Source organism: Onychomys torridus, chromosome 7 (assembly GCF_903995425.1).
Source record: "Onychomys torridus chromosome 7, mOncTor1.1, whole genome shotgun sequence".
In the NCBI taxonomy this organism is placed as follows: domain Eukaryota; kingdom Metazoa; phylum Chordata; class Mammalia; order Rodentia; family Cricetidae; genus Onychomys; species Onychomys torridus.
In genome coordinates, this window is record NC_050449.1 from 32,039,290 (window position 1) to 32,053,582 (window position 14,293).

A 14,293-nucleotide genomic window follows, 5' to 3' on the forward strand; every position below is an offset into this window, starting at 1 on the left:
ATGGGCATTCACGTTCTCATTCTCATGAGTATGCCCTTCTCTTCCAATATAGAAATGGACATGTTTGGATTCACTGTCTCAGCACTGAAAATCCTAATTATATTTTATCTTTTTACTGTGACCCCAACCTGGTGGCTAATGTAAAAATATCAGTTCTAACATTCTATACCTCCTTATGTTATCATGAATGGCATTAGATAAGATGATCAAACTAAATCTTTATCTAATTAAACCTTAGAGGAATGTTTTATAAAATTCTGAAGTTTTACATTCAATTTTCACTCTATTTTAAGTAGTATCTCAGAGAAAACAGGATAGAAAACTTGGACAAATGGGGAAAAGTAATCACTCACATTTGTAACTGCTTTTCCCTGGAGTTCTGCCTGAATTTCTGCTCTCACAAGTAAATTTGCTGAGCAAAAAGCCTCCAAAATCATAGCATGATTATTTTTTGCTGACTCCAAGGGTTTACTACTGTTATGTCAAGACACATCTTCATATTTATTTTTTCAGACACAGACATGTATTGTATTCCCTTCTGCAGACATTTGATAATATAAGACTTAGTCCTGTCAGGTGTTTAGTGATTTTATTGGGGATGGTCACTCCTTTGACATTTAAAACTGACAGTAGTTATAATGAGCTATTTTGAGACTATACAAAGTATGTTGCTCCCTTTCATACTCTCACACAGAATTTTAGCATACCTTGATGATTATTACCTGAGTCTATTATTTTTTTATGTTTAAGAAATGGAGATCTTTAAAACTCTGTTTGACTTTCTCAGTTGGAATTCTTCTACAAAGATCCTTTTTAGTCACCTATCATGTGTATCATTATGAAAGCATGCATTTTAATTTTGTCTAATGGATTATAGTTCCTTTGTCAGCACTTACTTTAATAATCAACTTGCAACGACTGTGACTGATTTCTATGTCCTTTTAATATATCTTCATCAGAATTTTGGGATTTTTTTTTCTTTCTGGAAAATCATGTATTTTAGACCTATCTTGTTCAAAATTGCCTGTGTCTAGAGACTGTATAATCTAAGGCATGAATGTGAGGTGGGGTGTGCGGTATTTAATGTGAATCTGCAATCAAGTGTTCAGTGGGAAAGTATTCATGTTTAAAAACAAACACTGAGATATTTGTCTCTCTGAGCACATGGGGTTTGAGTTGGTCATCTGATGACCCTCAAAGGTGATGATCCATGTGTGTCATTTGTGGTCCCCTTTTCACCGGATCACATGACAACTTCCTCAGTTTTCTATTTAAGTTTTGTGGGGTCACACAAAACAAGGAAGTGGATCATGTGTGAGAGGAAAAAGCCATACAGTTTGGTTGTGAATGGAATTTGGTTTAGTTTTCTTCAAGATGTAACCACTTGTTCCATTTGCTTTCTTCCTTCTTTTCCATTTTGCAATGAAAGCTCCCTTTAAAAGAAAACATCCCAGACTATCATTATTTGAATTTGAAAGTCAATATGTGGACAGAAAATTCCAATTTAAGACTTCATAGTTTTCGCACCTTATTATGTTTTGAGGCTTTCCTGCATCTTATCAATTTTATATACAGATTACTATTTAATTTTTATACAATCGTAGGAGACAATTTTTCTTGTTTTGTAGAAGAGACAAGCAAAACTTAATGAAGGGACCTGCCTAGATTGCACAGATAATAAATGGCAGAATGAAGAACTGCATTTGAGTTGTGTAACTCTAGAGCCCACATTCTTCACACTAGCTGCCTTCCAGAAGGCTCAATCTGGGTGTGTAAGAAATAGAACATGCAGTGCATATTTATCCACCTGTACGAAGTCCAAGTTCCTGTTGTTTTGAGCTGAGTAAGACCCTGATATTACTCTCACCTGGAAATGATTTGGCAAAAAAACAGATGTTAAAAGAAAGACAAAAAAGGTTTTCCTCCTTTTTAGGAGGCACTCGGCTGATAGAGTCAATTAGAAAATATATACGTATATAAATGAAGACTGATGGACTACTGTTTTATGGATACCACAGTTACATATTCACAAGTTGTTTATTTAAGGCTATATTCCCAATTCCAGCCAGGTGAGTGAACATGTTCAGGAAAGTTGGTGCCTGCAGATACAGAAGGTGTTAAATGGAAGTTGAACAAATCCCCAGTGATACCTTAAAATACTGAAATTATGCAGTGTTTTATTCTTAATTTAAAAAAATTTTAAAAAGCATTTTTGTTTCAAATTTGCAGAAGCAATCCTCATATGGTAGAAATGTGTGAGATAAGAAGTACATAGAGATAAGCAAAATCTTTGAAAAAAAAAAGAACTCCATGATCTTAGCACTTAAATATATTACCATCCGTGGTATTTTAGTGTATGCTCTTTCAGAATATTCCATCCCAACCTGCTCCCCCTCTTTCTCTCCCTTTATAACATGGATCTGTTTGCAAAAACCTATATATGCATATATAAAATATCATCATATTAAGTATCATTTTTATAATTTCCTTCTGTAAGCATGTAAACAAGTCTCAGTACAATTAATTATGTATTAAATCATGGTTATTAATAACTACCTAACTGTATTGTATTTAATGCTATAATTGGCAGTGGGGAGCCAAAACCTTCTGATTGCTACAGAGAAAGATAGTATTGTTTCCTTCTCATCAAAGGGCTTTTAAATAGATACATGTTCCTCTGATGTCCAAAATTCCTCTTGTAAATACTAAGATGAGCTTTTCCTTTGATTTATTAGTAGGTGTCAAATTCTGTACATCCATTCCACCTCCTAGTTCTTCTCCATTGGCATTTCTCAAAGTCCCAGGACACATCTGGTTAGATTAACTTTCTTTCATAACACACACTAGCCATTTAACTATTACTAAATTAACTACGGAATTGTTATCTCCCTTTGATTTTAAATAATTCCTCTTTTGATTTTGTTTTGTTTTGTTTGCCACTGATTACAGTCAAATACAACCTCTCTGATCCCATTCTGGCCTCACATAGGCTACTCTTTCTGTACTCTAGATGGAGAGGAACCCTGTGTTCTATCAAATGTATATGGAAGCAACATTTTCTTGATGCCTAATTTCTCTTCATTCCACTCTAGGGGGGAAGACATATTGATAGAACTGATGAGAAGATGGGAGAGTGAATTTGCGCCTCAGTGTGGTCCATCTCTTTCCTCTGGGTAATAGCTTCCTACTTTCTATTTAGGAACGGCCAGTTTTTAGGACCTTGACTTACCATTTGCAATCCCGTGTTCTTTGGACAGAAGATAAACTGTTTTCCAGCTTAGTTTAGACTTGGACTTGGATTCAAAAATTTCATCCATGGTGTAATGTACAATGAAGGAATTAAAAGGTCATGTAAGTGCTGTATATCCAAGCTATGAATTCTAGTCCACTTTATCCTCCACAAGGCTTTTGTTTTTCTGTTTGACACTTGTAGATAATTTCTTAACTGATTATGGACTTATAGAGGGAGGAGAGAACAGTGTTTTTATAGTGTTAATACACTCTAACAACACCAAAATCTTCTTGTCATGTATAACATTACTTAATTGTCAACATCATTTGGCATTTTCTAAATTTGCAGCATTGGACCTTTTCACTTTATGACTGTCTTCACTTCCCTTTGTGGTTTCTTGTGCTCAGAATATCCCCCTGATTTCCAAGCTTACAATCTATTTGTTATTCAAAACTAATAGTATGTATTTCTCATACTATATGATAAAGCAGAGTGTGCATTTCCATAGTAACAACATGATAATTAGAGACTGTTTCTGAACAGAATTAGCACAAACAACATGCTATTAACTCAAAAATACATCTTCTATAAAAGCCTGCAGTGATTTTTTTTTAGTAAAACTACTTTCCACATTTAAAAAATATACTTTAATTAATTACTCAAGAATCTCATACATGCATACAGTATATTTTGTTCATAATCGCCTCATTCCTCATCCAAACTCCTAATAGAGTCATCTCTTACTTTGCCATCTCCTCCCAACATTCTGTCTTCTTGTTCTTAAAAAAGAAACCTATAGAGTCCAATTTGTGCTAGCCATATATACAAGGGTGTGAAGCCATCAGCTTCAGCATAGTCAACTTACCAGGAGCCACACCCTTAGAGAAACTGATGCTCCCTCCCCCAGAAGCCATCAACTGTCAAAAGCCACCAGCAGTTAGGGGTGGAGGCTGATGAAGCCACTCCCCTCTGCACGCTAGAATGGTTTGATCTTATACAGATCTTGTGCAGCCAGCTATAGCTGCTTTGAGGTCATGACTGTACTGGTCCTGTCATGTCCAGAAGACACTGTTGCACCCAGGTCATCCCAGATCTCTGGCCCAGATCTCTGGCTCTAACAACCTTTCTGCTCCTCTGCAGAGATGGTCTCTGAGCCTTTTGGGGGAGGGATTTAAAACAGATATCCCATTTGTGGTTGACCACAACACACTTATTCTGCATGTTGACCAATAGTGAGTTTCTGCTTTAACCGCTGCCCGTTGCACAAAGAACCTTCTCTCATGATCTCTGAGAGCTGCTCTAATAATCCATGGATACAGAGATATATATTTAGAGGACAGTTTGAATCTTGGTTCACTTAGCAAAACCATAGTAGTAAGTTAATGCCTAAAGCCTATGAATTGTCCAGGGATGGGTTCTTAGTCAGATTTCCCAAATTTAACAGGAAAATTTTATTGAAAAATGAGTGTAAAAAGCTGTTCTAGGTAGTGATGTTAAAAATGTTATGTCAAATTCCTTGCTATGTATTGATTTTTAAAAGGATATGTACAAACTATCATAGTTATTGCACTCAAAGTCTATAAACTGACTCTATAATACACACAAAACAGGACAGTATTAGAACCCCCAATAATTTATTCATACTAATCATTTAATTATTTTTATTTTTAAAATTTAATTTAATTTTACATATCAGCTATGGGTTCCCCTGTCTTCTCCCTCCTGCCCCCCCATTCCCATCTCCTCCAGGGCAAAGACTCCCCTGGGGATTCAGCTTAACCTGGTAGATTCAGTCCAGGCAGGTCCTGTCCCCTCCTTTCAGGCTGAGCAAAGTGTCCCCAAATAAGCCCCAGATTCCAAACAGCCAGCTCATCCACTAAGGACAGGTTCCAGTCCCACAGCCTGGATGCCTCCCAAATAGTTCAAGCTATTCAATTGTCTCACTTATCCAGAGGGCCTGATCCAGCTGGGGGCTCCACAGCTTTTGGTTCATAGTTCATTTGTTTCTATTAGTTTGGCTATTTGTCCCTGTGCTTTTTCCAATCTTGGTCTCAACAATTCATGCTCTTACAATCCCTCCTCTTTCTCGACAATTGGAGTCCTGGAGCTCCACCAGGGGCCTGGCCAAGGATCTCTGCATCCACTTCCATCATTTATTGGATGAGAATTCTAGCATGACAGTTAGGGAGTTTGGCCATCTAATCACCAGACTAGGTCAGTTCCGGCTTTCTCTTGACCATTGCCAGTAGTCTACAGAGGATGTATCATTGTGGATTTCTGGGGACTTCTCTAGCACTTTGCTTTTTCCTGTTCTCATGTGGTCTTCATTTATCATGATCTGTTATCCCTTGTTCTCCCTTTCTGTTCTTGATCCAGCTGGGATCTCCTGCTGCTCTAAGCTCTCTTTCCCTTGAACCTTGCCCTTCATTACCCCCACTCATGTCCAGGTTGTTCATGTAGATCTCATCCATTTCTTTGTCATTGGAAGATCCCTGTGCCTTCCTTAGGGTCCTGTTTTCTAGGTAGCCTCCCTGGAGTTGTGACCTGGCAGTGGTGGTGCACGCCTTTAATCCCAGCATTTGGGAGGCAGAGCCAGGCGGATCTCTGTGAGTTTGAGGCCAGCCTGGGCTACAGAGTGAGTTCCAGGACAGCATCCAAAGCTACACAGAAAAACCCTGTCTTGAAAAACCAAAAAAAAAAAAAATTTAAGTATTAATCACATTAATTATCGAGCCATTAGATATTAATGGCTTAGATATTAAACAACCATCTTAAATTTCATTTTGGTTTTTATTTGGTGACATTTCATTTAAAAAGCTGGCAGATATTTAAATGTATGCATATGTCTTTAGCCAGTAAAGCATTTTATGTTCATTATACTTAGTAGTATAAGTTTTCCATTTTTATTCATTCTTTGGGAGTTTCATACAATATATTTTGATAATTTTTGTCCCCTCCCCAAGCTCCTCCCAGATCTACTTGCTCTCCTACCCACTTAACTTTGTATCTTCCCTTTTTTCTTAAGCTACTTAAGTTCCATATTTTGGCTGCTCATGTACTCTTCCACTACAGCAAGGTAAACCTACCAAGGACCACCTCTCTCCCCCAGTAGTTATCAACTGCCAATAGCTCCTTAGCTAGGACTTCATGACCACCTCCTCTTTCCACGCTGCTTTGTGTGGCTTGATCTTGCTCAGGCCTTATGCTTGTCAAAACAGCTGTGGATTCATCTGTGCAACTGTCTCACTGTGTTCAGAAATCATGATTTCCTTGTAGCCACCCATTACCTCTAGCTCTTAGTCAAAACACTCTGGAAAGCGAAAATCTTTGTGGTTATTTTCCCAGTCTTCAGAGATAACATCCTTTTGGGATGTGCATAAAAGGGAGTAGATATCAGGAAGAAAAAAAAAAAATACCAGCAAAGTGAATAACCAGTGCGGGTCCAGTTGTTTGGCCCAGTTAGATCTTGCTCACTGTCTAGAAAACCTCCTTTCATTCTATATTTGTATGATGTTTTTGAGATTTGTTGTTATATTTAAGCCAAGGAGAAGATTTAACTTTGTAAAGGAGAAGTTGGTTATGGTTAACTTAGGGAAAAGGATGCTTATTGCTAAGAAATGGGGTAGGTCACAGATTCTTAGAACAGCTGGTTCACCAGCTGTTGGAGTCAGGCGTAGTGGGAAAGCCAGGTGGTGGAACTGTGGCCAAGTCACACTGAAGCACTGTCTGGTTAGGCTGTGCTGGTTGCTCCTGCTGGCACTGCCAGCACTCTGCCTGTGTTTTTAATGGAGATATTTGTTTTTCTTCATCTTTGCCAGAAGGAAATGTAAACAGTTTCTGCTTGTTGTTTCTAAGAGTTGTCAGAGAAGGATTTGAAGGCTGGAGCTAATAAAGGCTCATATGAGGGCAGATTTCTCACAGATGGAAGGAATTCAGAGGTTGGGTAGTCACAAAATATAATGAGTTTCATTTCCACTTACTTTTCAGTTTTGCAACTCTATTTCAGTTTCCTTTAGAGGTCTTTTCAGACCTTCAAGACTCACTAGTGTTCCACTTAACAGTTTCACACAGGAGTCCATAATCTCTGCCTGCACACTAATTCTAATCAGTTACGTGTAGGTTTTGTTTAGTTCTAGGTTTTTCCATCTGGATTATATGTCTGAGCCATAGGAGATGTGTCTATTTTGATCACTGCCTCATTTTCGGAGCAGAGAATTGGGTCTAAATTGAGTTAAGTGTTCTCTGTATGTAATTGTCTCTCAGTATACTTGGGGGTCTAGGGCTAGAACAAATGTTCAGATCAGCCAATTTTAAATTTCTTACGTAAAATGGCATACTATTTTAATACAATATACATATATTTATATTATTAGTAGATTATTTATAATACCTAATATAATGGCAATGCAATGCAAATTGTTAAAAATGGTTGTTTAGGGAATTATAAAATAAACAAGTTCGGGTAAGTTCAGTATAGATGGGACTTATTTTTCTCTAAATCTGCTAACATGGAAACCATGAAAGCAGAAGGCTGGCTCAGCTGACTTATTCTTTGTTGGGCCTTCATATTTCTTGATTTGTTACATTGTATCTTTAATTCATGGTCTAAAAATTCATGGTCTCTCCTACCGTCAGCTGATATTTACTTCCAGGTAATATCCTATCTACACTCTAGCTGACTAATTTTGTTTTCTATTTATTTTGTCTACTATGTTGTTTCATGTATTTACAGGGGTCCCTATTTCAGTGACTCTATTTCTCCATATAAACTGGGTGCCCCATTTCAGTGAGCTTACTTTTCATGTTGACTTTTTAGCATTTTGATGGCTCCTTCATTAAACTGTCAATTTTTGTCTTTGTTTTAACACATTCAATTCGTTTATTTAGTATACTACCCTGACATGCTTGATTATTCTACAAGTAGCAAACACTATAAGGTATGCTTTTTGTGTTTGTCATTGATACTATTCTAGTTTATGTTGTCTTGTTTTGTGTTGGTTTAATGATTCACACAATGAGATCATGATACCCAGATGTTTATCTGGGGACTTGTTTTGGCATTTGTATTTAAATTACCTTCTCCATATGTAATTTTTTGTTATTATAGATGTAATATTGATTTTTTTAATCTCACACATGGAGGTGATTATAGATTTCTAAGAAATATTTGGTCCAATTTTCTATGTATTTTTTATTTTATAATTATTTTTAATTTTTCTCTCATAAATTACATCCTGACCACAGCCCCACCCCCCTCTTCCTAGTCCTTGCTTCCACCTTTCTTCTTCCCCAGATCCATTCCGCCTCTGTTTCCCTTCTAAAAACAGAGCAGGTCTCCTGGGACTATCAATCGAATATGGTATAACAAGTTACAATAAGATTAGGCACAAACCCTTATGTTAAGGGTGGATGAGGCAACCGATAGGAGGAAAAGGGTCCTGAGTGCAGGCAAAAAAATCAGAGACACACCCATTCACACTGTTGGGAGTCCCACAAGAACACCAAGCTACACAACCATACACATATACAGAGGACCTAGCTGAGACCCATATAGGGACCATGGAACATGACTGGCAAAAAAAAAAAAAAAAAAAAAAAGTAGATTTTCTATCTACTTAAGACCAAGTTCAGTCAGACATGTTTGTCCCTTTCCCTTTGTGAGATTTTTTTTCTTCTTTTAATTTTGACATATGATGCTTCCTTGGTGGCTCAACATTATGTGCCAGGCTTCATCTCTAGTATTCCACATAGGAAACACATTAAATCCAAACTCGCAGGCCACCAGGAATCCACAGGTTCCCTGTGCTAATGCTTATTTCTCTACATTAGTGCTTTCTATTTTTACCTCTTTACTTTTGTAGAGTTTTTACTTAGTTCCTACAAGATCTTCTGGAAAAAAAAGATAATTTATATATTTCACTAAGAATTTGTACTTTTTTTTTTTAAAAGAAAAGGAATCCTTCTGAATATAATGCATTTTAATACTGAAAAAATAGCCTGTCTTGATAAATATTTGTTGAGTGATGAACAAAGTAATTTTTAAACTGATGGACAGGGAGAATTCTATCTCTTTCATTGCCACACAGCTGGTAAGCAACCGTCCAAACTAGGAGAACACAGTGGGTAAGAAAGTACATTCACTAAAAAGAAACTCTCATTTTCTTCATAAAAACAAACCTCAGAAACATCATTCAAATACAGAACTGAAAGGATGCTTTCTGGGTAGTGAGCAAGATCTGACCAGACCAAGTAACTCAGACCCGTATTAATGACTCCCTTGGCCACTTCCTGGCACATCTCTCCCTGCCCCCCCCCACCGATATCTACTTCTTTTCATGCATATCCTAAAGGATGTCTGTTCTCTCTCAACACTGGGAAAATATTCATAAAGTTTTTGCCTTGAAGTCTATTTTGAAACAAGGTCAGAGTTCTCTGAACATACTGTACTGAGAAGCTGAAGGGTGTTAGCAGAAAAATAGATGCAATACAAGTAGCCTTCTATGACATCTTGATGGATGCCATTTAGCATCAATTCTACCATAATCTTTTGGTGCAAGAAGCCCCAGATCACGTATAGAGCCAAGATCCCATCACATCACTGGAAAAATGTCAGTCCTGTTACACCAAAAGCAAGTGGGATTCAAGTGCGCTCTCTCTCTCTCTCTCTCTCTCTCTCTCTCTCTCTCTCTCTCTCTGTGTGTGTGTGTGTGTGTGTGTGTGTGGTGTGTGTTGGTATGGCCATCTTTGGAAAATACAATCTGCCACATGCATATACATTTCATAGTTGTTATAAACACAGTATTATATTAGAAAACATCTAGCATAATGCTTGGAGCTCGGTAATTGCTCCAAATGCATTAATTATCTTTTCTATAGCTTTCCTTCTTTTATGTGAGAAAAATACAACAGTATTTTATTTTAAGAGACATATAATGGATGAGAAATAAAACAGTGTTATTTTTCTTGCATGTCCTACTATAATGAGTTGTCAGGCCAGCAAACACCCAATTTCCAAATGAGAGAATTATGGCACAAGATGTTTAGAAACTTTATGTTTAAACTAATTTGGTAGAGTGATTTATTTTTTCTTCTCCACTTACTCTTTAAGCATGTAATTTAAGTCTAACATATATCTATAACTTGATGAGTGTTTTGCTAACTAGATGCAGTTAAGCAGTAGTCGTGTCAGAAATAGAACACGGCCAGCAGCCCATCTTTTATTTCCCTTTCCAGTCACTAGCCTCCAACTTCCCAGTGAGAAGAAACTGCTGCTTGACTTAAGATCACATATTAATTTTTTTTGTTTTTAAAATATGTTTTTGCTTATATGTTAGTTTTATTCCTTCTGTGACCAAATATTTGGTAGAAATGATTTAATAGAGAGAAGATATATTTCAGCTTACATTTTTCTGAGCCAATTATTTTGCAGGAAATCTTGAAGGTAGGATGTGTGGAGGAGGAAGCCACCCACCTCATGGTAGAAGGAGCTATAGAGCAAGGAAGGGTCTAATGCCTAGGTGTGGTTTTCAAAGTCACAACTCTAGTGTCCTTCTTCCTCTGGCTACATTTCATATCCTAAAGGTTCTACAACCTCCTCAAATACTGCAACCATCTGGGAACCAAGCATCCAATGCTTGAGCCCAGGAAGATATTTCATATTTAAAGCACAATTCCATGGAGCCATAGGTATGTGCCCTTCTGTGCTTGTTTTCTTTGTTCCATGGTAGCTTGATATCACGAACTTTCATGGCTAAATGGAATCTTATTTTGTTAAAAGTACCACTATTTATTGTCCATTCTATAGTTGGTTGACATGTAGGCTGCTTTCAGTTTTTGGCTGATATGTACAATCCTGCTATGAACATTAATTTAGCATGAGTTGAGGTCAGCCTACATACTTCCCAAGCATGCACCTAGCAGTGGAACGTGTTCTTTTTGAAGTTAAACAATGCCAAACAATTTATTCTCTTGGTCTAGGTTCCAATGCAATTTCTCTACACGTAGTTAGTTCTCTTCCCTAATCTATTTTAGGTAGCTAGCTTGGGTTTCTAGTTTTCTGCTTAAAGTTCCTGGCTTTAGTAAATCAGAAGTAGCTTGTAGTTTTAGTCCTTCCTGTGTTTGAAGGCAAAGTGGTAATAAATGTACAGGAAGGGTAAGCTTACTTAAGGAGGGCTTTGAAGGATAAAGGTGGCAGACAGAGGGTTGACAAAACTTAGTGCAAGACCACAGAGTCAGAGGGCCTGAATACTTGCTTGTGTTCTTTTTAGTAGTACAAACATAAGATCTGTACTCCACATTGAAGTATATTTAAGAGTGAAAGGGCATGCTATTAATAACTATACAAGGTTAAGGGGTGTTTTTAGGGCCACCTCAGGAAAACTGGGATTATTTTAGGTAGCTTTAGTGGAAATTTACAAATGCAGATGTTCGTATTTGGGAGTGTGAAAGGCAGCTTTATGCTCTAAATAAGAGTAGGATAAAACCCTGAAGTACCTCCTATTCCATACAAATATGAGTGCTTCCCTCATGTGTGCTGTGATATTGTAATCTCCTCACATATGCTCAAGGCCTGTGTGCGGCTTTTTGTAGTAGCATAGGTGCCATTTGTGGTGGTGTCTCATAGCGCTAAGAAACTCATTGACCTAGGAACATTTTATGTGAATTGTTCTCTTTGTTTTCCTCTCAAAGCTTCCAGAAGAAACAGGAAATGGTAGAAAATAAGTTTGGTGTCATTTCTCCTTAAAGTCAATTTTAGGCTCCAAGAATAAAGGAAAGGAAAATGAGCCCCCAAACTTAGCAAATAATAATATAACATCTCTAGAGTATAGGGGAAGTTTGGGTAGAATTTCAGCTCCCCAAGATGATTCATAAGTACACAACACAGGCTGTAAACAAAGGCAGTAGTTTCATCCCCATTGAGACTGAGTTTAGAGCAATTCCCCTGGGGAATCTGTCTAATCAGGTCCCCAAGATCACCAAACTGTGCAACTTCCTGTACTATGCCAGCTTTTGGTCCTTGTAAAAAGGGTCACTTGTTTTCTTGAAGTTGATGGGGAGTACCTGGGACAATCCAGCTGAACTGTGGTCCATTCCTTGAGCACTTCAGAGAACAAGGGTCAGACAAAGCTCAGTTTCTAAGCATCAGGAGAACAGGAAGAGTGAAAATCCATGGCTGTCAGATTCTGGATAATGGAAAAAGCTCTCTCATAAAGCTCTGCACTGAGAAGAACCAAGGAGAAGGAAAGGAAAGTTCTAAATTCTGTCTTTCCTGATGGTTTTGTTCTAAACATATCCACAAGGGCTCTAGAAAGCATTGATCGCTCTGCCGCACTCGGCACTGACTCTGAGGCAAGGTGAGTAAAGGGGTTTGAAGGTGGAGGCTGTATATACAGAGGCAGTAGGGAAGACCCTGGGCTTGGTTTTCTCTATAGGTGGGAACTTTGTATATGGGGAGAGAGAGAGAGAGAGAGAGAGAGAGAGAGAGAGAGAGAGAGAGAGAGAGAGAGAGATGCAGAGCATAGGTTCTTTAGGTCTACATTTAACAAAGCCTAAGGCAGTAGACCTGGGTTGTACTCTTGGATCTTGAGTTATCTTTTTGGGAGTCCATGGGTAGTCAGGTGAAGTTCTCTGCTTCCTCATCTATTAAGCAAGAACAGAATTCTTGTTGCCCATGAAAACAGAACAGCTTGAATTTTTAATCAGCCCAGGGGAAATGAACTACTTTCAGTCACACTATTAATGACTTAGGATTAAGAGAAATGTAGATGAGGCAGGAGAGGCCAAGGAAAAGGCATGTTGTACAGACATTGACTTACCTTCTAGAGCTTTCTTTCACTGTGCATGCCTATGCCTTTCATCTTGTGTGTTTTATTCCACTTCCCTAGGCAACGTGTCAGAAGAGAATGACTCTGAGAAACAACTCTGTGACTGAGTTTTTCCTTGTGGGATTTTCAGACCGACCAGCTCTCCAGCCACTCCTCTTCCTTTCCTTCTTGGTTATCTATGTGCTCACTGTGGTAGGCAATTTGGGCTTGATCATCTTAATTGGGTTGAATTCTAGTCTCCACACCCCAATGTACTTTTTCCTCTTCAACTTGTCCTTTATAGATTTCTGCTATTCCTGTGTGTTCACCCCAAAAATGTTGAATGATTTTGTCTCAGAAAATATTATCTCCTATGTGGGATGCATGATTCAACTGTTTTTCTTCTGTTTCTTTGTCAATTCTGAGTGCTATGTGTTGGTGTCAATGGCCTATGATCGCTATGTGGCCATCTGCAACCCTCTGCTGTACACAGTTACCATGTCTCCTAAGGTCTGTGTTCTGCTGATACTTGGTTCATATGTGATAGGGTTTGCTGGCGCCATGGCCCACACTGGAAGCATGCTGAGACTTAGTTTCTGTGATTCCAACACAATCCACCACTATCTCTGTGAAGTTCTCCCCCTTCTACAGCTCTCCTGCACCAGCACCTATGCCAATGAACTTGTGTTTTTTATTGTTGTTGGGGTGGTCATCACAGTATCTAGTATCAGCATCTTTATCTCTTATGCATTGATTCTTTCCAACATTCTCAGGATTCCTTCTGCTGAGGGCAGATCCAAAGCCTTTGGCACATGTGGCTCCCATGTAGTTGCTGTTGCTCTGTTTTTTGGGTCAGGAGCATTTACCTATTTAACAAATTCTATCCTTGGGTCAATGGAAGAGGGAAGATTTGCTTCAGTATTTTATACCAATGTGGTTCCCATGCTGAACCCACTGATCTATAGTTTGAGGAATAAAGATGTTAAACTTGCCCTAGATAAAACCTTGAAGAGAGTGCTCTTCTGATGGGTCTGGTGGTATCATTGGCAATTAAATCCTAGTAAGCATACTCAAGTACTATTTTCCACAAATAAGGCTTTCTTTTTACTTTTAAAAATTGGATGCCTTTTTGAGGATTATACCACTTGGTATCTCTTTGTCATAACTTCGCATCTACTACGTGTTATTTTTTATTGGATACAATATTAGACCCAAGAGGGAATTAACCTGATGTACTTTCTATTTTTTTCTTTGATTT

General features: G+C 38.1%; 1 protein-coding gene across 1 annotated transcript; it reads left to right on the plus strand.

Moving 5' to 3' along the window:
* Window positions 1–13,026: 13,026 nt before the first annotated feature.
* Window positions 13,027–14,079, plus strand: LOC118587844 (olfactory receptor 8B4-like). The gene has a single exon (XM_036193947.1). The coding sequence runs from the start codon at window positions 13,135–13,137 to the stop codon at window positions 14,059–14,061; it is 927 nt and encodes a 308-aa protein (XP_036049840.1). The 5' UTR covers window positions 13,027–13,134; the 3' UTR covers window positions 14,062–14,079.
* The last annotated feature ends 214 nt before the right edge of the window (window positions 14,080–14,293 follow it).